Genomic DNA, 25,894 nt, shown 5'->3' with positions numbered 1-25,894 from the left:
GGGAGATGCCCAGGAAAAGCATAGTAAACAAAGGTAAAGTTTGTTATGCAGATTTAAGTTGGTGCCTTCTCCATTTATAACAAAAGAGTTTCTAGTGATTGGGAGTCATCCTTCTCTTCCTGGTATAGAGAGGGAGACACCCCTGTAAATGGAGATTTCCTTTACAGATGTACATTTCTCTCACAAAAGGGTAGCTTTTCTTGTTTTCAGTACTATTCCTGTATTTGCAGTTTCTCCAAATAATCAGCTCAAAACAATTCTTCTGCCAAAGAAGCATGTTTTGGGGTGGCATGGCCTCCTACAGACATATTTTGGGATAGCATATCTTGAACCCCATCAATAGTTAAAGAAGTTATTCTTTATATTCTTTATATATTCTTTAACCAAATATATGATTCTATCTATATGAGATGTTCAGAATAGGCAAATATATAGAGATAGAGACTCAATACTGTATGGGACTGAAGGAGACGGAGGAATGTGGGGTGACTGCTAATAGCAATGGGGTTTCTTTTGGGGATGATGAAAATGTTTTAAAACCAATGGTGGTGATGGTTGCACAACTCTGGGAATATACTGCAAACCACAAAATTGTATACTTTAAACGGGTAAATTGTAAAACATGTGAATTATATCTCAGTAAAGCTGTTGAAAGAGAACAAGATTACTGCCTGAATCACTTTTTTCAAGCATTCACTTGGAGTGTCAGCAGTGAATATTAATTTTCTTTTTCCTTTTCTTTTCCTGACAGGGATGAGGGTTAAAAACCTGATGTTAGCCTCTGGCAGGGGGAGGCAGTATACTACAATTATTAAAAGTTCAGGCTTGGGAATTGCCTCATCAGCTCCAGCATTGATAGCTATCTGACCTTGGGCAAATCTGTGCTTAATCTCTTCATTTCTCAGATTTTTTGTTTTTTCAGTTCCAAAATAGGGAATAATAGTACATATTTCATAGGTTGTTGGGAAAACTAAGTGAGATAATCCATTTAAAGTGCTGAGTACATAAGGAGACCCCCATCTCTACTAAAAATTAAAAAAAAAATTAGCCAGGTGTAGAGACACGTGCCTGTAGTCCCAGCTACTTGGGAGACTGAGGTGGGAGGATCTCTTGACCCCAGGAGATTGAGGCTACAGTGAGCCATGGCTGTACCACTGCACTCCAGCCTGGGCAACATAGTGAGATCCTGTTACAAAAAAGTGCAGAGTACAGCCTCCTATAAATGGTGGCTGCTGTTAGCCTCCAGTCCGGAGAATAACCACTACTTCCAGCAGAAGGGCAAGGGTACGTGAGGGCACCTTCCTCCCCACAAAGTTCTGGAAATCTTCCAAGCCTTGCAGAGAAAAGAAAGCCACCTGTTTATAAATAATTCTATGCTTTGATCAGTTAACACTTCCTAGGAATAGTGACACCAATTGCATGTTTTAAGGGGCCATTGATACCTGTCTGAGTGATAATGACTTGCAAATAAATTGAGTTTAGTCTCCACTTTTGGGTTCCCTTGGTGTGGTTGGTTGGCTCGCTTACTCTGTGGGTCTTGCCTGGCTGCAGAGTAACTGGCAGTAGTTCAGCATAGGTCTGTTGCCTGTTCAAGTCAAGGCAAATGTATCTGCCTTGGGAGTGTGTAGTTGTGTGTCCATATATTCCCAATAGAAAGAAGAAATCAGTGCATAGAAGCAACTATGTTTATTGTTATGAAGCAGACTCCCTAGTTAGTAGAACTGCTTGGTGCCCAACTATAAGAAAAATAAAGAAGTTAAGTCAAATTTAAGAAACACATTAGGAAATATATTCCCACTTTAAAGTAAACGCTACTGAGATTCTTCACTCCCTTCCTACCTCCTCTTTTCCCTTCCCCTGCAGCTTTATCTTATCCTTCTCTTTCTTACTGGAGCCCCAGATCTCCTAACTGAACCACAGCACCATTAGATTATAGTCATTTAAAACCAGGTGGGCATGGTTTCCAAGCTGCCTGGTGGACTGGAGCATTGTTACAAAGCAAAGGGATTGAGCTTTAAATGGCTTAATACAATTAACACTTTGTGATGTCTTCTTCCCCCTGCTCCAGCTCCTCTCTGCACTGACAGGAGACTTGATAATATACTCTTTGCCAAAAGCTTGAAGGGCTGATTACACAGCGAACCTGGAGAGGGAAGTGAAGCTGTCAGGACTCCCCCGTAGCAGCCACGCTTCAGGTTTCCAGTGCAGGATTATATTTGACAGTTAATTTAGGAGCCGGGGTACCTAGATATAAAACTTTATTGTGATAATAGTGATAAAATCACCTAGACTTTTATTTAAGGGCCTGCTGCTCTCCTATCCCCCTCCTTCCTCTTTCCCTGTTAGTTCAAGTTCTCATTCAGTTAAAGAAATAAAATCAGATTTGATAAGGGAAAAAGGTGTTTTCTTTGATATTTTTAGACCAAACCTGCAGAATGCAACTCTCAATCTACCTCAGATCTATATGTAGATGCTTATACATATATATAAATATAAAATTTGAGAACACTGCCTCTCTCCTGATTGACTGCATTTAGCCAAAGGGCAGAATTTGTCAGGTCTTTGCACCTACGAAGAGACATTTCATTCAACCCAGTGATTCAATGGATGTCCATCCCCTTGTTTAATGACTTTTGTTTACTTCTACAGCAGGTGAAATAGATTCTACCATGTCTCCCTACTTCCTAACTGAGCTCATTTAGTTAGACATTATAATCCCCTTTTACAAATGAAGAAACAAAGATTTAAGAGGTTAAGTGACTTGTTCAAGGTCACAGGGCTAAAGATGCTAGGAAATTGCCTTTTTGTGACGTCTATATAGAAGTTATTAACTTTTACCTTTAGAAGATGGATTGAGAATGGTATTCCAATGTAGTATTTGTTCAGACTTGGGGTAAAAGTTTACATTATGACATGCTTTTCTTTTTTTTTGCGGGGGGGGTGGTGAAAGAGCACAGATACTGGAGTTAGATGACATGAGTCCATATACTTCAGTTTTATCTATAAAGGAGGACTAATCATATTTTTATTAATGAAGATCCTGAAAGTGAAAACTTGTAAGGAGGAGATAAGAAACAGTGGAAGATGATTTTGTGGTCTTAAATATATGTTAGCAACTGTACTTAGTTAATGAGCACTGTGGTTCTTGGTAAGCAGGTTGTTAGCTCCTTAAGGGAGTAGAGTAGGGTTTCAATCTACAAAGGAGAGAAAATACCATGAGAGGCAAGCTGTGAGATTGAGGAGCCAACTATGCCCGTAGACTGACTTTGTGTAGGTACAGAGGAACAGAATGTGACCCATCCTTCTTTGCTTCTGTATCATTGAAGTAGACTGACTCTGAGATGTTGGGCAGTCAGATCTGATCAAATTAGAAAAGGCATTCATTTCTCCTTGACAGCTCGTGGCCATTTATTTGAAACTCAGGCAAGGAGCCTTGATATAGATATCTTTACTTTTCAATGCCTAGGATGAGTAGGAAAGTCTTTTGTATGTTCCCCTGGGAAATTAGATCTAAACTCCCCAGGGCATAGGCTCCCTCTTTTCTTTAGGAAAGCTCATTGGGGGCTCTTTTTCTGTGAGAGCTCAGTAGATACCATATGGGAGGCACACAATAAAAGTTCACAGTTATTGTTACCTCTAATGAGCCGAATGGTTCTGCTGATGGTTCTGTGTGCCCAGAGAGCACTAAGTGCTTTCCATGTATTATTTTGTGTTAAGTTTAGAAAAATATCTATGGGAATGTTGTTATTACCCTCATTTTACAAAGAAACTTTTTATGGAGAAACTTTCACCTTTCTGAGCTACAGAAGCAGGGAGTTAGCAGAACCAGTCCTCAAACCCCTTTCTCTACTACATCAAACTCCATATGCTGTACTGTTATGACCCTCTGTAGGAAAGAAGACTCAGCAAACATGAGAGCTACGTCTCAGTGCCCTTTCCTGAGTATTCATGGCTGTATGCAGTTGTTTTGGTGTTGTGTTTTTAATAAAATACAAATAACTGGCTTTATAGGGAAACTGCTTGAGAGAACTGGAGTGGAGATTGAGTCTTATTTAAAAATTGCTTTAATCTTCAGCAGACAAAATAGGCTTTCTTTGTATATTCAAGTCTAACTTATTTTAAGTCACGACTTAAAAATAGTATAAATTCTGTATAGTTGCCCCTCAAATTTTCAGTGTCACTTTCAACCTCCCACTTCCTACACGATAGTTCCCAAAGCAGAAGTTGTCTTTCTGGTTTATGCATAGGCTAAGGTGTTAAGAAAGCAGGAAAACAAGATGGAATAGAAGTTCTCACGCTTATTCTTGGTTGATACAAGTCCTGGGTGTCTCTGGGGACACATTCTTCTAGTTTCACATTCCTATAGCAGGGGCCACCCAGAATTTGTTTGCTCAGAAGTTTGTGATTGCTTTCTTTATTGCCACCCTGGGGTCAAGCAAAGAAAGAAGCAACTTAAGAGCAAGCATTAGTATTGAGTCAAAGTGAAGCCACCATCCCCAGTGAACTGCTTTCTGTTGCATCCAATTCAGTGTCATGTCACTGGGTTACACATCAAGTTGTCATGGCAATAAAGTCATAGCAGCTGACAGCATGAACAAGCAGCCCTGGGAGGAAAGGATGCTTGGCGGCAATGCCACAGTTATAGTGGTTAGACATCCATCTCTCCCGTTAAGGGGTGCTTGACAGTCAACTGTGGCTGTGTCTCAGGTAACTGGGGAACACAGTTGCTGTCTACTTCACAGTTGATTAACTGATTCAATTCGAGTGTTTATTAGGCCCTTTAAAGTACAAAGCCTCTAGGAAATATGGTCCTGAGCATGTATTATTCTCTATGTGTATGTGTGTGTGTGTATACAAGGACATGTATATTTATGGCTATATGGAGGAGGGAGAACCATGAAGGGAAGGCAATTCAGAAGAAGCGTAGGGTCATATTCATGAAGCTGTTAAGTAACAATACAGAATTAGGGCTTAAGTACCAAAATTTATAGTCTTCTGAAGAAGTACTCTGGCCACAAGTAGAGGAAGGATGGAGTAGTCTGACTGAGATAGGGGGTGTATTAGTCCATTCTTGCATTGTTATAAAGAACTACCTGAGACTGGGTAATTATAAAGAAAAGAGGCTTAATTGGCTCACGGTTCTGCAGGCTGTACAGGAAACATAGTGGCTTCTGGGGAGGCCTCAGAAAACTTTCAGTCAGTGAAAGTGAAGGGGAAGCAGGCATGTCATACGTGGCTGGAGCAGGAGGAAGAGAGAGGAAGGAAGTGCTGCCCATTTTTAAACCAGATCTTGTGAGAGCTCCCTCACTATGCAGTATCAAGAGGGGTGGTGGTAAACCACTCATGAGAACTCCACCCTTATGATCCAGTCATCTCCCACGAGGCCCCACCTCCCTCACTGTGGATTACAATTGAATGTGAGATTTGGGTAGGGACATAGATCCAAACAATATCCAAAAGCATTTGTGTCTTGGAGTCAAAGCTATAAGCCAAGAAAAAGACTATATAAGAGAAAGCTGAATTCCAAGCACCAAGGCAGAGGGAGTGAAGGGCACATATGATCACTAAGTTTGAAGGGGCCAAAGGTGGGATTTGAGATCAAGGTTAGAAAGCCAAGGATTCAAGGCCAAATGGAGATGAAAAGAGAGAGAAAGCTGGTCAAGAAAAAGTTGGAGGTAGAAGCAAGATACTAACCAGTGTCCTCAAATCACTCAAGAGTTCTTTGTGACTTTGAATTTTGTTTTAGCGAGGTAGTGGTGCAGGGGGCAGTGGAACTAGGTTAAAAGGTCTAGGTGGGGTGAGCAGCGGGTGTTAAAGTGGAGCCTTGAAGCATGGGTCTAGATGTCTAGCAGGGAGTATGTGGAAGGGAATACAAAGAAAAGAAAGGGATTTTCATGTATATGGGGCAACATCTCTGCAGCCATACTGGTGAAGGGACAGATGTGAGCTGGCCTCTGACCTTCAGTCAGAATGTATTGCCCACCATTTTTTGCAGGGCCCTTAGTTAAGGTATCATAATTTCTCCTTGAGGTAGTAGTAAGTCAATAGACCTATTATCTGGTGGAGAAAATAAAACTTGGCTCCAGAGTTTGGAGCCTGATAACTGCCTAAATCATGGTGTCATTAAGGGGAATAGAGGAAGCAAGTCGACATTTGAAGGGAAGATGTAGGAGAATAATGTTGTGGTCAGAAAGCAGATTGTATAGTCAAACTACTTGGGTTCAAAATCTGCTACGTACTGTGTGCCTGAATTTGGGCAGGTTTCTTACCTCCCTACTTCAGTTTCTTCATCTGTAAATGGGTATAATAATACTAGCCACTCATGGCATCATCATAATGATTAATTGCAGTAATACACTTAAAGTGCTTAGAATAGTGTCTAATATGTGGGGCACTGAAAAAAAGTAGCGATGATAATGATGAGGAGGGGGAGGATTCAGTTTGAGGCTTGATGGCTTGGATAATAGAAATGTATCCAGGTAGAGAAGTACATCAGCCAAGAGCAACTGTGAGACTGATTTCCTGTAGAGAAAACCTAGGCGTAGGAGCCATCCTTATGGAGGTATTAGTTGAATTTCCAAAGATGGAATGAAATTGTTAAGGAAGACTGTAGAGTAGTGCTTCTCAGTGGAAAGTGATTTTGCCCCCAGAGGGCAGTGTTTAAAGACCAAGGGTGTCAATATGCTGAATGCTACAGACAGGTCAGTGGTAAATAGAGTTGGTGACTTGCAGTAGACGCCTTTGTGGTGGGGGAAAAACGGGTAGCAAGTGTTATGGTACCTTTTTTTAAAAAGCCTAGTGTCAAAGGTAGAAGTCAGCTCCCTATGATTTCATCTTCAACCTGACCAATCAGGACTCCTGACTCCCTGGTCCCCTATCTGCCAAGTTATCCTTAAAAAACCCCAGTCCTCCAATTTTCAAGGAGACTGATTTGAGTAATAATAAAACTCTGGTTTCCGGTTCAGCCAGCTCTGCATGCATTAAACTCTTTCTCTATTGTAATTCCCCCGTCTTAATAAATTGGCTCTATCTGGGCAGTAGGCATAGTGAACCCACTGGGCAGTCACAAAACTATGCCTCTGAGAACCAGGATTAAACCACTGGTAAGCAATTCAGAACAGAGGAAAGCACCAAGATAGAAGCAGAGGCCCCAAATATCAGTCAGTCAGTCACACCAACCAGCTGTGTGATTTTGGGCAAGTAACTGAATTTCTCAGAGCCTCATTTTTTTTAATTATAAAAAATGAAAAGCCAAACTCAGTTTCCTTTTATCTCTAACATAATACAACTGCATAGATTTTAGAGTCTTGAAGGAGTAATTCACCAATCCAGATTTGTTTCTAATCACATCTGTTGCACAAGAGTGGAGATTCAGGGCACTAGGAATCTAACTCAGTAGTAGTTAGGATGAGATAGCCAAAATAAGAAGTGAAGAAGATAATAGAATAATCTTGTCTTCTGACAATGCTCCTTCGCTATTTTGGATGCCATTATTTTCATGGCCTTAAATTGAAATGGGCTTTTTAAAACTTTGATTATTCTAGAAAGGGGGAGTCATATTGGGAAGGAAGGGTCTAGTATTAAATGGGAAGGCAGAGAATGAAAATGTTGACAAATTTGGGTGTCAGGTTTAAGCAGAATTATCTTTTCTGGTCCATTTGATGGTCACCCCAGCCCCAGATCTTCTGTAGGCTTCTCAGTGGCTACTTGGTTTTCTGTTTTAATTGTATTAGGTTGGTGTAAAGGTAATTGCAGTTTTTGCCAATGAAATGGCACCAACCTAATATTAACATTTTAAAATAGTTTTTTTAAAGAATGGTTTTATGTTAACAGAAAAATTGAATGGAAAACAGAGAGAGTTTCCATGTACTCCTTCCTCACCCCACGTGCACAGCCTCCCCCACTATTATCATCCTGTACTAGAATAGTACATTTGTTATAATTGGTGAAGCTGTACTAACATATCATTAGCACCCAAAGTTTGTAGTTTGGATTAGGGTTCACTGTTGGTGTTGTATATTGTGTGGGTTTTGAAAAATGCATACACCATTAAAATATCATACAGAATAGTTTCACTGCCTTAAAAATCCTCTGTGCTATGCCTTTTTATTTTCCCTTCCTCCAAACTTCTGGCAACTGATCTTTTTACTGTCTCCACAGTTTTGCCTTTCCTATAATGTCATGTAGTTGATTCCAAGCCTTTTAGATTGACTTCTTTCACATAGTAATGTACACTTAAGATTCTCTTTTGTATGTTCATGACTTCATAGCTGTTTGTTTTTCTTGTGTTTTTTTTTTCCTGTTTGTTTTTTTGTTTGTTTTTTTTGGTGGGGGGGGGATTAATATTCTATTGTCTGGATGTACCACAGTTGATTTATTATTTTACCTGCTGAAGGACATCTTGGCTGCTTCCAAGTTTTGGCAATTATGAATAAAAGTTGCTATAAACATCTGTGTGCAGGTTTTTATGTGGATATAAGTTTTCAGCTCATTTGGGTAAATACCAAGGAGCATGATTGCTAGGTTCTATGGTAAGAGTGTATTTAGTTTTGGAAGAACTGCCAAACTGTCTTCCAAGTGGCCTTACCATTTTGGATTCCCACCGCAATGAATGAGATTTTCTGTCGTTCCACATCTTCGCCAGCATTTGGTCTTGTTAATGTTTTGACTTGGACCATTCTAATAGGTGTGTATGGAATCTCGTTGTTGTTTTAATTTTTAATTTCCTAATGATATATGATATTGAGCATCTTTTCATATGCTTATTTGCCATCTGCATATCTTCTTAGTGAGGTGTCTGTTTTTTTGTTTTTTGTTTTTTTATACTTTACGTTCTAGGGTACGTGTGCACAACGTGCAGGTTTGTTACATATGTATACATGTGCCATGTTGGTGTGCTGCACCCATTAACTCGTCATTTACATTAGGTATATCTCCTAATACTATCTCTCCTGCTGCCCCTCCCCACAATAGGAAATGGTATGTGATGATCCCCTTCCTGTGTCCAAGTGATCTCATTGTTCAGTTCCCACCTATGAGTGAGAACATGCGGTATTTGGTTTTCTGTTCTTGCGATAGTTTGCTGGGAATGATGGTTTCCAGCTGCATCCATGTCCCTACAAAGTGCAAGAACTCATCCTTTTTTATGGCTGCGTAGTATTCCATGGTGTATATGTGCCACATTTTCTTAATCCAGTCTGTCACTGATGGAGATTTGGGTTGATTCCAAGTCTTTGCTATTGTGAATAGTGCCACAATAAACATACGTGTGCATGTGTCTTTATAGCAGCATGACTTATAATCCTTTGGGTATATACCCAGTAATGGGATGGCTGGGTCAAATGGTACATCTAGTTCTAGATCCTTGAGGAATCGCCACACTGTTTTCCATAATGGTTGAACTAGTTTACAGTCCCACCAACAGTGTAAAAGTGTTCCTATTTCTCCACATCCTCTCCAGCACCTGTTGTTTCCTGATTTTTTTAATGATTGCCATTTTAACTGGTGTGAGATGATATCTCATTGTGATTTTGATTTGCATTTCTCTGATGGTGAGTGATGATGATCATTTTTTCATGTGTCTGTTGGCTGTATGAATGTCCTCTTTTGAGAAGTGTCTGTTCATATCCTATGCCCACTTTTTGATGGGGTTGTTTGTTTTTTTCTTGTAAATTTGATTGAGTTCTTTGTAGGTTCTGGATATTAGCCCTTTGTCAGATGTGTAGATTGCAAAAATTTTCTCCCATTCTGTAGGTTTCCTGTTCACTCTGATGGTAGTTTCTTTTGCTGTGCAGAAGCTCTTTAGTTTAATTAGATCCCATTTGTCAATTTTGGCTTTTGTTGCCATTGCTTTTGGTGTTTTAGACATGAAGTCCTTGCCCATGCCTATGTCCTGAATGGTATTACCTAGGTTTTCTTCTAGGGTTTTTATGGTATTAGGTCTAACATTTAAGTCTCTAATCCGTCTTCAATTAGTTTTCGTATAAGGAGTAAGGAAAGGATCCAGTTTCATCTTTCTACTTATGGCTAGCCAATTTTCCCAGCATCGTTTATTAAATAGGGAATCCTTTCCCCATTTCTTGTTTTTGTCAGGTTTGTCAAAGATCAGATGACTGTAGATGTGTGGTATTATTTCTGAGGGCTCTATTCTGTTCCATTGGTCTATCTCTCTGTTTTGGCACCAGTACCATGCTGTTTTGGCTACTGTAGCCCTGTAGTATAGTTTGAAGTCAGGTAGCGTGATGCCTCCTGCTTTGTTCTTTTGGCTTAGGATTGTCTTGGCAATGCGGGGTCTTTTTTGGTTCCATATGAACTTTAAAGCAGTTTTTTCCAATTCTGTGAAGAAAGTCATTGATAGCTTAATGGGGCAGTATGGCCATTTTCACAATATTGATTCTTGCTATCCATGAGCATGATATGTTCTTCCTTCCATCTGTTTGTGTCCTCTTTTGTTTCACTGAGCAGTGGTTTGTAGTTCTCCTTGAAGAGGTCCTTCACATCCCTTGTAAGTTGGATTCCTAGGTATTTTATTCTCTTTGAATCTATTGTGAATGGGAGTTCATTCATGATTTGGCTCTCTGTTTGTCTGTTACTGATGTATAAGAATGCTTGTGATTATTGCACATTGATTTTGTATCCTGAGACTTTGCTGAAGTTGCTTATCAGCTTAAGGAGATTTTGGGCTGAGACAATGGGGTTTTCTAAATATACAATCATGTCATCTGCAAACAGGGACAATTTGACTTCTTCTTTTCCTAACTGAATACCCTTTATTTCTTTCTCTTGCCTGATTGCCCTAGCCAGAACTTCCAACACTATGTTGAATAGGAATGGTGAGAGAGGGCATCCCTGTCTTGTGCCAGTTTTCAAAGGGAATGCTTCCAGTTTTTGCCTATTCAGTATGATATTGGCTGTGGGTTTGTCCTATATAGCTCTTATTATTTTGAGATACGTTCCATCAATACCGAATTTATTGAGAATTTTTAGCATGAAGGGCTATTGAATTTTGTCAGAGGCCTTTTCTGCATCTATTGAGATAATCATGTGGTTTTTGTCTTTGGTTCTGTTTATATGCTGGATTACATTTATTGATTCACGTATGTTGAACCAGCCTTGCATCCCAGGGATGAAGCCCACTTGATCATGGTGGATAAGCTTTTTGATGTGCTGCTGGATTCGGTTTGCCAGTATTTTATTGAGGATTTTTGCATCGACGTTCATCAGAGATATTGGTCTAAAATTCTCTTTTTTTGTTGTGTCTCTGTCAGGCTTTGGTATCAGGATGATGTTGGCCTCATAAAATGAGTTAGGGAGGATTCCCTCTTTTTCTATTGATTGGAATAGTTTCAGAAGGAATGGTACCAACTCCTCCTTGTTCCTCTGGTAGAATTCGGCTGTGAATCCTTCTGGTCCTGGACTTTTTTGGTTGGTAGGCTATTAATTATTGCCTCAATTTCAGAGCCTGTTATTGGTCTATTCAGGGATTCAACTTCTTCCTGGTTTAGTCTTGGGATAGTGTAAGTGTCCAGGAAATTATCCATTTCTTCTAGGTTTTCTAATTTATTTGCATAGAGGTGTTTATAGTATTCTCTGATGGCAGTTTGTATTTCTGTGGGATCGGTGGTGATATTCCCTTCATCTTTTTTTATTGCGTCTATTTGATTCTTCTCTCTTTTCTTCTTTATTAGTCTTGCTAGTGGTCTATCAATTTTGTTGATCTTTTCAAAAAACGAGCTCCTGGATTCATTGATTTTTTTTTGAAGGGATTTTTGTGTCTCTATCTCCTTCAGTTCTGCTCTGATCTTAGTTATTTCTTGCCTTCTGCTAACTTTTGAATGTGTTTGCTCTTTCTTCTCTAGTTCTTTTAATTGTGATGTCAGGGTGTCAATTTTAGATCTTTCCTGCTTTCTCTTTTGGGCATTTAGTGCTATACATTTCCCTCTACACACTGCTTTCAATGTGTCCCAGAGATTCTGGTATGTTGTATCTTTGTTCTCATTGGTTTCAAAGAACATCTTTATTTCTGCCTTCATTTCATTATGTACCCAGTAGTCATTCAGGAGCAGGTTGTTCAGTTTCCATGTAGTAAGCGGTTTTGATTGAGTTTCTTAGTCCTGAGTTCTAGTTTGATTGCACTGTGGTCTGAGAGACAGTTTGTTATAATTTCTGTTCTTGTACATTTGCTGAGGAGTGCTTTACTTCCAACTATGTGGTCAGTTTTGGAATAAGTGCGATGTGGTGCTGAGAAGAATGTATATTCTGTTGATTTGGGGTGGAGAGTTCTGTAGATGTCTATTAGGTCTGCTTGGTGCAAAGTTGAGTTAAGTTCCTGGATATCCTTGTTAACTTTCTGTCTCGTTGATCTGTCTAATGTTGACAGTGGGGTGTTGAAGTCTCCCATTATCATTGTATGGGAGTCTAAGTCTCTTTGTAAGTCTCTAAGGACATGCTTTATGAATCTGAGTGCTCCTGTATTGGGTGCATATATATTTCCGATAGTTAGCTCTTCCTGATGAATTGATCTCTTTACGATTATGTAATGGCCTTCTTTGTCTCTTTTGATCTTTGATGGTTTAAAGTCTGTTTTATCAGAGACTAGGATTGCAACCCCTGCTTTTTTTTTGTTTTCCATTTGTTTGGTAGATCTTCCTCCATCCCTTTATTTTGAGCCTATGTGTGTCTCTGCATGTGAGATGGGTCTCCTGAATACAGCAAACTGATAGGTCTTGACTCTTGATCCAATTTGCCAATCTGTGTCTTTTAATTGGACCATTTAGTCCATTTACATTTAAGGTTAATATTGTTATGTGTGAACTTGATCTTGTCATTATGATATTAGCTGGTTATTTTGCTCGCTAGTTGATGCAGTTTCTTCCTAGCATTGATGGACTTTACATTTTGACATGTTTTTGCAATGACTGGTACCTGTTGTTCCTTTCCATGTTTAATGCTTCCTTCAGGATCTCTTGTAGGGCAGGCCTGGTGGTGACAAAATCTCTAAGCATTTGCTTGTCTGTAAAGGATTTTATTTCTCCTTCACTTGTGAAACTTAGTTTGGCTGGATATGAAATTCTGGGTTGAAAATTCTTTTCTTTAAGAATGTTGAATATTGGCCCCCACTCTCTTCTGACTTGTAGAGTTTCTGCCAAGAGATCTGCTGTTAGTCTGATGGGCTTCCCTTTGTGGGTAACCCGACCTTTCTCTCTGGCTGCCCTTAACATTTTTTCCTTCATTTGAACTTTGGTGAATCTGACAATTATGTATCTTAGAGTTGCTCTTCTCAAGGAGTATCTTTGTGGCATTCTCTGTATTTCCTGAATTTGAATGTTGGCCTACGTTACTAGGTTGGGGAAATTCTCCTGGATGATATCCTGCAGAGTGTTTTCCAACTTGGTTCCCTTTTCCCTGTCACTTTCAAGCACACCAATCAAATGTAGATTTGGTCTTTTCACATAATCGCATATTTTTTGGAGGCTTTGTTCATTTCTTTTTATTCTTTCTTCTCTACACTTCTCTTCTCGCTTCATTTCATTCATTTGATCTTCAATCTCTGATACTCTTTCTTCCAGTTGATCAAGTCGGTTACTGAAGCTTGTGTATTTGTCACGTAGTTCTCGTGTTATGGTTTTCATCTCTATCAGTTCTTTTAAGGTCTTCTCTGCATTGATTATTCTAGTTATCCATTCATCCATTCTTTCTTCAAGGTTTTTAGTTTCTTTGCGCTGGTTACGTAGTTCCTCCGTTAGCTCTGAGAATTTTGATCGACTGAAGCCTCCTTCTCTCAACTCGTCAAAGTCATTCTCTGTCCAGCTTTGTTCCATTGCTGGCAATGAGCTGCGTTCCTTTGGAGGGGGAGATGCTCTCTGATTTTTTGGATTTCCAGCTTTTCTGCCCTGCTTTTTCCCCATCTTTGTGGTTTTATCTGCCTTTGGTCTTTGACGATGGTGACGTACTGATGGGGTTTTGGTGTGGGTGGCCTTTCTGTTTGTTAGCTTTCCTTCTAACAGTCAGGACCCTCAGCTGTAGGTCTGTTGGAGTTTGCTTGAGGTCCACTCCAGACCCTGTTTGCCTGGGTATCAGCAGCGGAGGCTGCAGAAGATAGAATATTGCTGAACAGTGAGAGTTGCTGTCTGATTCTCACTCTGGAAGCTTTGTCTCAGGGGTGTACCCCGCCGTGTGAGGTGTCAGTCTGCACCTAGTGGGGGATATCTCCCAGTTAGGCTACTCAGGGGTCAGGGATCCACTTGAACAGGCCGTCTGTCCGTTCTCAGATCTCAACCTCCGTGCTGGGAGATCCACTGCTCTCTCCAAAGCTGTCAGACAGGGGCATTTCCTCTGCTGAGGTTTCTGCTGCTTTTTGTTTAGCTATGCCCTGTCCCCAGAGGAGGAGTCTACAGAGGCAGGAGGACCTTCTTGAGCTGTGGTGGGCTCCACCCAATTCAAGCTTCCTGGCAGCTTTGTTTACCTACTTAAGCCTCAGCAATGGCGGGCGCCCCTCCCCCAGCCTCGCTGCCTCCTTGCAGTTAGATCTCAGACTGCTGTGCTAGCAATGAGGGAGGCTCCATGGGCGTGGGACCCTCTGGGCCAGGTGTGGGATCGAATCTCCTGGTGTGCCGTTTGCTAAGAACCTTGGTAAAGCGCAGTGTTAGGGTGGGGGTTACCAGATTTTCCAGGTGTTGTGTGTCTCAATTTCCTTTGGCTAGGAAAAGGAATTCCCTTCCCCCTTGCGCTTCCCAGGTGAGGTGATGCCTCGCCCTGCTTCAGCTCTCGCTGGTCGGGCTGTACCCATGGACCAGCACCAACTGTCTGACACGCCCCAGTGAGATGAACCCGGTACCTCAGTTGAAAATGCAGAAATCACCTGTCTTCTGTGTTGCTCACACTGGGAGCTGGAGGCTGGAGCTCTTCCTATTTGGCCATCTTGGGTGCGCCAGGTGTCTGTTTTTTAATCAGGTTGTTCATTTTCTTATTTTTGAGTTTTTATGGTTCTTAGTATATTTTAGATAACAGTCCATTTTCCTCATATAGATCTTGTACATATTTTATTAGAATTATACTTAAGTATTTCATTTTTGGAGGTGCGAATGTAAATGGCATTATCTTTTTAACTTAAAATCCTGCTTGTTCACTGCTGGTCTGTAGGAAGGCGATTGACTTCTGTATATCGGTCTTCTATCCTGTAGTCTTGCTGTTGGTTCCAGGAGGTTTTTTCTTTTCTTTTTTCCTTTTTTTGGTGAATTCTTTCAGATTTTCTACATAGACAATCTTATCATCTGCAAAGATAGTTTTATTTCTTCTTTCCCAATCTGTATACCTTTTATTTCCTTTTCTTGACTTACTGCATAAAGTAGGATTTTCAGTACAGTGTTGAAAAGAAAAGGTTGAGAGGGGACATCCTTGCCTTGTTCCTCATCTTAGCAGGAAAGCCTTGAGTTTCTGACCATTAAGTATGATGTTGGCTGTAGGTAATTGTAGATGTTCTTTATTAAGTTGAGGAAGCTCCCCCCACCCCATTCCTAGTGTACTGAGAGTTTTTATAATAAATGAGTATTGAGTTTTGTGTATCTATTGTGATTTTTCCTCATTAGCCTATTGATGTGGATAAATTATATTAGCTGATTTTTCAAATATTGAACCAGCCTTGCATACTTGGTGTATATATCCCTCATTTATGTCATGGTATGTAATTCCTTTTTTTTTTTTATTTTGAGACAGAGTCTCGTGCTGTCACCCAGGCTGGAGTGCAGTGGCACCATCTCCACTCACTGCATCCTCCACCTCCCAGTTTCAAGCAATTCTTGGATCTCAGCCTCCTGAGTAGCTGGGATTACGGGTGTGCACCAACACACCCGGTTAATTTTTGTATTTTTAGTAGAGGTGGGGTTTTACCATGTTGGCCAGGCTGGTCTCAAACTCCTGACCTCAGGTGATCTACCCACCTCAGCCTCCCAAAGTGCTGGTATTACAGGCATGAGCCACCACACTTGGCCTGTTACTCTTTTTATACATGGATTAATTTGACTTGCTAGTATTTTGTTGAGAATTTCTTTTTCGTTAAGCCACATTTCTTTTAAAAAATCGTTTTTTGGTTTTTTGTTTTTGTTTTTTTTTTTGAGATGGAGTCTCGCTCTGTCGCCCAGGCTGGAGTGCAGTGGCCGGATCTCAGCTCACTGCAAGCTCCACCTCCTGGGTTCACACCATTCTCCTGCCTCAGCCTCCCGAGTAGCTGGGACTACAGGCGCCCGCCACCTCACCTGGCTACTTTTTTGTATTTTTTAGTAGAGACGGGGTTTCACCGTGTTAGCCAGGATGGTCTCGATCTCCTGACCTCATGATCCGCCCGTCTCGGCCTCCCAAAGTGCTGGGATTACAGGCTTGAGCCACCGCGCCCGGCCTAAAAAATCGTTTTTAAAAAGTGTTACATGTTATTTCAGAAAATTTGAACTGAGAAGTAAAAAAGAGAAAAGTACTTGTAATTCTACCATTCACAGATAACCACTCTCCAACATGTTGGTATTTATTTTGGTCTTTTATAATGAAAATAATAACGGTAACAATAGCAATAGTAAATACCATTATATTATTTCATTGAGTGGATCCCTGAAGTAACTAAGTGGTTAACTGAGGTAGAGATCTAATAGTGCCCTGTTAACAAAGTGGAGGTGATGACAGAAGTGAAGATACAAATGACTGCTTTTGCCTGGAGGCTTCTGAAGAAGATGAGAAAGATAGCTTAATGAAGAGTTTAAATGTTCACTTCAGTCAACTTTTTTCCTTTCATTCTCACCCCATTGTAAAACCTGCTCATATCAGGCTTCTAATTAGGTCGCTGAGGATGACATCACTGAGAATGTTGGTAGTGGAATGCTGTTCAGAGTTTATGTCTACTGTGTTTCTAGGCTGCGAATAATTTTCTAAGCCTGGTGGGTGGGCAGTTGTTTTATTCACAAATAGTGGCTATTGCACCGATACACAAAAGACACAAGAAATAGGAGATCTTCCCATCCATTGAAAAAAACCATGACCTCCTTATTGGTGAAGTATTTCCCTTGCCTGCCCTCACTGGAGTCTGGCCTAAGTTTGGAAGGAGCTCTCTTGGAGTACAATGTAGGAATAAATGCTGAAGGCTAAACAGATTCCTTAACTTTGAACTTCCCAACTTGAAGTTTCCATAGACACTGGCAAGTGGGGAGGACACTGTGCTGTGGGAGTGTGGACAGCTTGTAGCATCTGAAAAAGTTCCATTTCCTGCTTTTTTGTTTTTCTATTTTAGAATAATGGCCTTTCAAATGAGGAAGAGGGAAGTGAAAAATGGATTTTTGGGGGAGATATTTAGAGTCTTCAAACTATATTTCATGCAGTCTACAATTTTTAAAGTTATTTTTGGAGTAGTCTCCTTAACACCTTGCAGGAAATTTGGCTTGTAGGACTGTTACCAGAAAGGGGTCCTGATCCAGTCCCCAGAGAGGGTTCCTGGATCTTGCTCACAAAAGAATCCAGGGCAAGTCCATAGAGTGAAATGAAAGCAAGTTTATTAAGAAAGCAAAGGAATGAAAAAATGGCTACTCCATAGGCAGAGCAGCCCCAAGGGCTGCTGGTTGCCTATTTTTATGGTTATCTCTTAATCATATGCTAAGCAAGGGTTGGATTATTCATGCCTCCCCTTTTTAGACCATGTAGGGTAACTTCCTGACATTCCCATGGTTTTTGTAAACTGTCATGGTGCTGGTGGGACTGTAATGGTGAGGACCACCAGAGGCTACTCTCATCGCCATCCTGGTTTTAGTGGGATTTGGCCAGCTTCTTTACTGCAATCTGCTTTATCAGCAAGGTCTTTATGACCTGTATCTTGTGCCGACCTTTTATCTCATCCTAAGACTTAGAATGCCTAACCTTCTGGAAATGCAGCCTAGGAGGTCTCAGTCTTATTTTACCCAGCCCCTATTCAAAATGAAGTAGCTTTGGTTCAGACGCCTGTGACAGAACAAATGTTTCTGAAATATTCAGTGTAGATTTGGATGCTTCTCTTTTGAGTAGCTTCCTGCTCCTAACCCTGACCGTTATTCTCAGTTCATCTCAGCAATACTTTTGTGAAACAAATTTTTTTTCAATCTCTCTCTCTTTCTCTCTCTACCTCCGTCCCTCCCTCTGTTTCTCTTTACCTCCCTCCCTCCCTCCCTCCCCCCCTTCTCACTGTCTCTCCCTGTCCCTTCTCTCTCTCTTTCTCGATCTCCCTTCTTCTCTTTTTCTTCTTTCGACAGGGTCTTGTTTATAACTCACTGGAAGTGATGAGTTGTAAAAGTACATTAGACTGGACCAGAGGAAAGTTTCTAAACCTAACTTAATTATCATACTTCTCTGTGGCTTTTTTCCCCCTTCACCTATAAAATTAGAAGGTTGAATTCAGATGTTCAATAGGTAGTTCTGACCATACAGTGGTCAAATTTTTCAAATTGCAGTGCTATGTTATAATTTCATTAAAATGCTATGTTTAATCATATTGCACTTCACCCTAATGCAACTATAGCAAAGATATATCAGCTTGATTGTAACTAATGCGCTAAAGGTTTTGATGTCTTAGGCTGGAAAATGCTTATGTGTTAATTAGAGAATGAGAGTGGGAAAACGCATAAAGGTTTTATAGAGTGGATTATTTTTCCTTCAGTTTTCATTTGTGACCTGATCTGTATAAAATACAGTGTCATGCTGAAAACCCTATGTAATAAAGCTATGGGAAATAGAGAATTTTAAAATCCATGACTTATTTACCTGCTGCAGTCTGGTCCACACCTTTACTAAGTGGGATGTCAGCTTCCTAACTCTGAACCACATGTGTATGTAAGGTCTAGTAAAATAGGTTGTGAGTCAGTTTTTATTAAGATATCCATTGTTAGTTACTTGTAGCCATTAAGAGAGTTTCTCAGGCATTCAGAAAAGTCCAACCCTTAGTGGAAATGTTTGGTTTCTGAGAGAAGGTCCTGGTTATTTAAGACTCAGTTTATTTCAGGAGTAGAGATCTGTTGATCAGTGATCACTGTAAAGCATAATAGTCCTAAAATACATATACTAAACATAAAAAGGAATTATATAAACACCAAATCACAGTTCTCAATCTGATACAGAATTTGCGGAGACATTAAGAACATTTAATACACCTTCCCATTTTCTCCAGCACCAGGGAGAGCACCTGCAGAGAGTGTATGAGGGCTTATGACACTTAGTCACTTGATGTGTGAGCAGATACATGTCATACAGGCCTTATTTTGCACTGATGTCCTTAGCAGTGTTACAAAAGCTGCGTAAGGTATCAAGCTTCTTTCAATTTCTAAGAGGCTAATTAAAAATGACTTATTCTGCTACCCTCTCCTTTAGGCTTTCTCTTTCTCAGTCTCCTTTCTTAGGTTTTCCCAGTTTGACTTCCCTGCTGACAGGCTTTTACAGTGAACAGAGCACCAGACTGAGAACAAGAAGATTGGAGTCTTTCCCTCTTCTGCGGGTTTGCAACTATGTCCATTTCCTTATCTGTAAAAAGGAAGGAGTTCATTTAGATGACAACTATTTTCTCTGCTAGTTCTAAAATCCTCTATTGACTTTTCTTCTGCCTTTCTCCTTTCATCTACAGTTTACTTCTTCCCTGTTCCCTATCTCAGCTACACTCATAATATGCGTAGTTGTTTTAAAATACTCATAAACTAAACATGGTTGTGAGGAAACATCAGTAAATGCAGGTAAAATTTGGAGTTTAGAAGTTCTCATTTTGATGATTTCTCACTTCATTAGCCTTTCTTATGCCTTAAGCATAAATATAGCTAGCAGTTGTATTTTCTTTGGTTTGCAGTTATTATAAAATAAAACAATAATATATTTGCACCCATCATAGTAAAAGTTTAAAAGCTTGATATTATCCAGTATTGGTAAGGGTGTACGGAAGTGCTATACGTTGTGGTAGGAATGTAATCAATACATCTTTTTCAGAAGGCACCTTGGCAGTATGAAACAATATTTTTAGAGTATATGCCAATTTACTAAGTGGCTCTAAACGTCTTTAAATAAACTTATATGCAGATATTAAGAGATATACCCAAGGATGTTTATTGCTGTGTTGTTTATAATAGCAAAAATTTGGAAATATCCTGTACTTCCATTAAGAGAGGAATGGTTAAATAGGAGAAATACACACACACACAACCCTCCAGCTCCATATCATACAGATAGTAAAAATAATAGAACGAAGTTGATCTGTATGCACAAATATATCTTAAGTAGAAAAGACAACCATATTTTCACTATGATTCATTTATATAAAACCTACTTAATTATCTATATACATATATGTACATAACTATATAGAAAAATGGCTGGGAGGATACATACCAAACTGTTAACAGTAATTGGGGCAGAGAGGAAGAATTTCATGTTTTGTTTTGTTTTGTTTTGAGATGGAGACTTGCTCTGTCACCCAGGTTGGAGTGCCGTGGCACAATCTGGGCTCACTGCAACCTCTGCCTTCTAGGTTCAAGCAATTCTCCTGTCTCAGCCTCCCAAGTAGCTGGGATTACAGGCACCCACCACCATGCCCAGGAATTTTTTTTTTTTTTTTTTTTTTTTGTATTTTTAGTAGAGACGAGGTTTCATCATGTTGGCCAGGCTGGTTTCAAGCTCCTGACCTCAGGTGATCCACCCGCCTTGGCCTCCCAAAGTGTTAGGATTACATGCATGAGCCACTGCACCTGGCCTCATTTTTTACTATATATGCTCATCATATATATTACTGAAAATGAACAAAACAAAAAGGAAAAAAGGATAAGAAATTACTCCCTGAAGAATGAAAAAGGCAAAAAGATTAGCAGGAAATTCATCAAAGATATTAGGGGAACATTGTTTTTAGAATATTCCCAAAACTTCAGGATCAGATAGGATCCATGGTATGTATTTTAGCCAGGGCTGTGTAGTAATAACTCTGCCCTTTTGTTTCTTTGTGTGTTCGACTTATTCTTCTTATTTGCCTCTGTTCTACAGGTAACTCGGGACCAAATGAAGATGTTTATACAGCAGGAATTTAAGAAAGTTCAGAAAGTGATTGCCGATGAGGAGCAGAAGGCCCTTCATCTAGTGGACATCCAGGAGGCAATGGCCACAGCTCATGTGACTGAGATACTGGCAGACATCCAATCCCACATGGATAGGTTGATGACCCAGATGGCCCAAGCCAAGGAACAACTTGATACCTCTAATGAATCAGCTGAGCCAAAGGCAGAGGTAAAGGAAAAGCCCATAATGTTTAGTAGCAAGAGAAATAGGAGGAAACTGATGCCATATTTGTTAGACCCCATGTGGTCGCTGAACATGAATGAATTGAAATCTAGGTAGGGTGTATGTCTTTCACATGGTGTATAAACCAGTATGGAAGAACTGGCCACTAGTTTACCCAGTGGCTGGGCCTACCAAATTATTTATCCATCATTACTTTAAGGCGTATAGTCAGTGGGGACAGATACTAATCACAATTAAGGAAGGAAGCCAAAAATTACAACCAGAGAAGAGGGCAAGCAACAGACCCCAAGTTGTGAAATGAGCCTTTAAAGTCATCATAGACCTGAGCTGAATGAGAACAAATCATGAAGTAGAGTATAAAGCAGGCCAGAATGAAAGATTTTAGACTTACTTTATACATAGTGAAAAGGTATCTCAAGCTGGTTGTTATATGGAGTCAGCTTCATAAATTGGAGGCATAACTACTGGATTAAGAATGGCATGTGCACTAGGTCATTGTAAGATTTAAAAAAAAAATACTACGAATGAAAGACATGAGGTAAATGTTGAATCGCTATACAAATGTTAGTTGTCATATTCATTGTTTTATAATAGGAATAAAAGGGTCTTCAGCATTTTGCCAAACAACATATTTAGGCATTTTGAATCTACTTTGAAAAAAATTATTTAAGGTAGCCATTAAAAAAAAAAAAATGCTGGGCTCAGTGGCTCACACTTTAATCCCAACACTTTGGGAGGCTGGGATGGAAGGATTGCTTGAGTCCAGGAGTTTGAGACCAGCCTGGGCAACATAGTGAGACCCTGTGTCTACAAAATAAGAATTAGCAGACATGGTGTCACCTGCCTGTAGTCCCAGCTACTCAGGAGGCTGAGGTAGGAAGATTACTTGAGCCCCAGAGGTTGAGGCTGCAGTGAGTTGTGATTGTGCCATTCCACTCCACCCTGTGTGATGGAGTAAGATCCTGTCTCAAAAAAAAAAAAGTATGTTTCAACCACTAGAGAGAGGCTACTATTAATCAGATTTCACAGCATTATGTTGACAATTCTAGTGAAAATAATGCCAGATAGGTTTAGGGTAGGTCCTTCTAGAAGAAAACCTAGGAGCATCCTGTGGACTTTCTAGGACTGTTGATTACTCAGCAAGCCCAGCCTTAACTGGAAGTCTTGCCTTGGCTCGAGAGAGCCTGGCCACAGAATAAACTGGCCAGTAGAAGAGCCAAAGTAAACCAGGAGGCAGGTATTTCCAAGCTATCCTGACAGAAAATGTAAGAAACCATTAAAAGGTGTCTGCTATACCTATCCAAGGCTTTTGATTAATTTTCATCAATGTGTGAAAAGAATAACTCTTCCTCTTTTCATTTTATTCTCCCCATAATTGAGAAATTATGTGCCTAAATAAGTTTCTAGATTGGCAAGAGAGCACTTTATATTCATCATTTCATTTAATCCTTATGTCAGCATTCATTAACTTCATTTTACAAATGGGATATTTGAGATGCAGAGAACTGCAGGGATACTAACCCAATGTCATTTAGTCAGTAGAAAATAGAGCCACGGTTTAGATTTAAGTCTGTCCTATTTCAGTGCCTGTGCTTTCCCCCTACTATATGACATATGCTAAGCATCCCATCTGTATCTGTGGGAAAAATGAGAAGAATCCATGTTCTAGACAGCTTTGCATACCTTTACAATGTCCAGATGGTCAGTTTGTGTCTTAATAAACAAAAGATTCAACTAGAGTTAATTCAAGGGATCAACAGCATAACTCTGTCCACAATTCCCATCAAGTTCGACCCCTTCATTTATTCTGTTTGTTGATTAGGTTGTTATTTGAAAACAAAAGTTTAATTTTGGCTGGGCATGGTGGCTCATGCCTGTAATCCCAGCACTTTGGGAGGCCGAGGTGGGTGGATCACCTGAGGTCAGGAGTTTAAGCCTGCCCTGGCCAACATGGTGAAACCCTGTCTGTACTAAAACTGCAAAAATTAGCTGGGTGTGGTGGCGAGCCCTTGTAGTCCCAGCTACTTGGGAGGCTGAGGCCGAAGAATCACTTGAACCCAGGAGGCAGAGGTTGTAGTGAGCCTAGACTGTGGCCACTGCAGCCCAGCCTGGGAGACAGAGCGACACTACATCTCAAAAACAAACAAAAAAAAGTTTAATTTTGAGGTTTATTCTTCTCTTTTATTTTCATTTTAATCTATGAATTTAGTCCTTCTCTGACCTTCGCTGTCCTTTAAGCACCTCAATGGTACTATGCTTGTTAACTCTGATGAAATTACTCTTAAAGGGATGCAAGAGCTGACAAGGCTTAAGGACCAGGTTACAGACAAAATGAGCTATTAAAAATAGAGATAGCGTTCAGCCACTAGAGTAGAGTGTTTACAAAGAGCTGTTATTATTTAATAGCCTCTTGTTCCAGTTAATCTGGTAAGTTATTGGTGAGAGCAAATATCCAGTACCTGTCTTTCACTCATCAGAGGAATTATGTTATTTTTATGGTGTAGAATTTATCAAAAATCACCTGCATTTTGAATTCAGCCAAAAGACCCCCCCCAATATTTTATTATAAAAATTTTTAAACATACAGCACAGTTGAAAGGATTTTACAGATTATGCCTATGTACCTACCACCTAGATTCTCCTATTAACATTTTGCCATACTTGCTTCATTACATATCTAGTCATCTTTTCAACCTTCCACTCACCAATCTATTTTATTTTTGGCATATTTAAAGCAAATTGTACCTTCTGCTTCTGAGCATGATGGAGTAAACATATTCTGTTTTACTCCTTTCACTTATTACAGTAGAAATCTCTGGGCAAAAATACTGAAATCATCACCAAAAGACTCTTGCAGGTGGAGAAAAGATGGCATACTGATCAGGGACCTTGGGATTTGAGGGAATACAAGGCAGTGAATTCTCTGGGGTTTTCTTTACTTCCTGTATATCCTAGCCAGGTATCCTACAAACTGGAAACACTAATACACACAGACAAAAAAAAAAAAAAAAGGAAAAGAAAGAAAAAAACCAAGAAAGGCTTGCTTCGGGAGGCAAACATCATGAAAAAAGTGGCACTGCTCCTCAACCCCAATTGGCACTGCAGCAGTGGAGCCAGTGAGTGAAACTAACTCATTTTATATATGCCCTATGTTAATGAGGTATCTTTCTCTATGGAACCTGTGGGTGAAACTTTTGCTTCTACCTTTGGCCCTGCTTCTCTCAGTAATCAGTGGTACCCATCTCCCATGCATCTGTGGGTAGAACTCTGACTTCCAACCTACCCTGCAGTAATGGTACAGAGGAAGTAGTACCTCTTTGTTTTGGAGACTGTAGATAGAGCTCTAACTCCTCCCTCTCACCCCTGCATTAACTAGGCTATGCACTTCCCCAGCTGAATCAGTTATTGGAATTTTATCTTTCACTCCTGCCCTGTAGTAATGATTTGGTTTCCCTACTCCTCCCCAACTAGCTCTGCGAAGAATGTAGAATGGAGTCCTATCATCTGAGTGGGACAGACAAGAATAGCACTGTAGAGGCTTTATAAACTTAAGGTGACATGTGAACCATAGTTCACAGAAAGGATCCAGGACATGCATTCTGAATCTAAACAGGTTGACTGCTAAAATAGAAGATTTAAATAGGAACTAGATTTTTATAATACAACTCATCGTGTCCAGGATACAGACCAAAGAACCAATAAAAATCTCAATTCTGTAAGGCCGAGGCAAGAGGATTGTTTGAACCCAGGAGGTCGAGGCTGCAGCCATCTGTGTTTACACCACTGTACTCCAGTATGGGTGACAGTGCAAGATCCTGTCTTAAAAAATAAAATAAAATGAAAATCCCAATTCTAAGGAGAAAACAGAATTGATGTATGCCAACTCTAAGATGGCATAGATGTTGGAATTATCAGACAAAGATTTTAAACCTGCTATTGTAAGAATGTTTCAGTGAGCAATTACAAGCACTCTGGAAATAAATGAAAACCTCAATAAAGAAATAAAAATATTAAAAAGTACCAAATTAAAATTTTGGAACTGAAAAATATAGTAACTGACACCAAAAATTCACTGGATGGGCTCAATGGCAAATTGAAGGAAAGATCTGGTGAATTTGAAGATAGATTGATACTGATCAAATCTAAACAACAACAACAAACATGGAAAAATAATCGAACTGAGCTTCAGGGACTTATAGGACAATAATGAAAGATACATGACACCAGTGTCAAGGGGGGAAAAAGGAATGTGGAGCTGAAAAAATAGTTTGAAGTAATAGTATCTTAAAATGTCTAAAATTTGGCTGAAAGACATAAGCCTACAGATTTAAGAAGCAGAGTGAACCAAAGCAAGATAAACTAAGAAATTCATACCCAGACACATCAGAGTCAAACTTCTGAAAACTAACGGCAAAGAAAAAAAATCTTGAAAGCAGAGTAGCTAAAGAGAAATGACACATTAGCTCTGCAGAACAGCAGTATGAATGAACATATGTCTCCATTTATAAGTCAGTTTTTACATGCTCTCAGAAATGGTTCATGGTTTTCATTTAAAAGTATTAATGGCTTTTATTAAATTTATTCCTAGTTATTTAATATTTTCAATACTATTGAAAATAGA

The 25,894-nt window shown here is 39.8% G+C and overlaps 1 protein-coding gene across 6 annotated transcripts in view; it reads left to right on the top strand.

Moving 5' to 3' along the window:
• Positions 1-25,894, top strand: part of LOC105471562 (tripartite motif containing 44) — a 197,016-nt gene that overhangs the window by 39,443 nt on the left and 131,679 nt on the right. For all 6 annotated transcript variants that reach the window (XR_981214.3, XR_011610685.1, XR_011610684.1 and 3 more), the window contains exon 3: positions 21,019-21,258. Coding sequence is in view for 2 of the 6 variants with exons in the window: in XM_071074879.1 (XP_070930980.1) it covers positions 21,019-21,258 (240 nt within the window). In the remaining 4 variants the exon portion in view is untranslated. The remainder of the gene's footprint in view (positions 1-21,018; positions 21,259-25,894) is intronic.

The sequence above is a fragment of the Macaca nemestrina genome, chromosome 12 (genome assembly GCF_043159975.1).
Source record: "Macaca nemestrina isolate mMacNem1 chromosome 12, mMacNem.hap1, whole genome shotgun sequence".
NCBI classification, from domain to species: Eukaryota; Metazoa; Chordata; class Mammalia; order Primates; family Cercopithecidae; genus Macaca; species Macaca nemestrina.
This window is presented reverse-complemented; position numbering and strand designations above follow the sequence as displayed.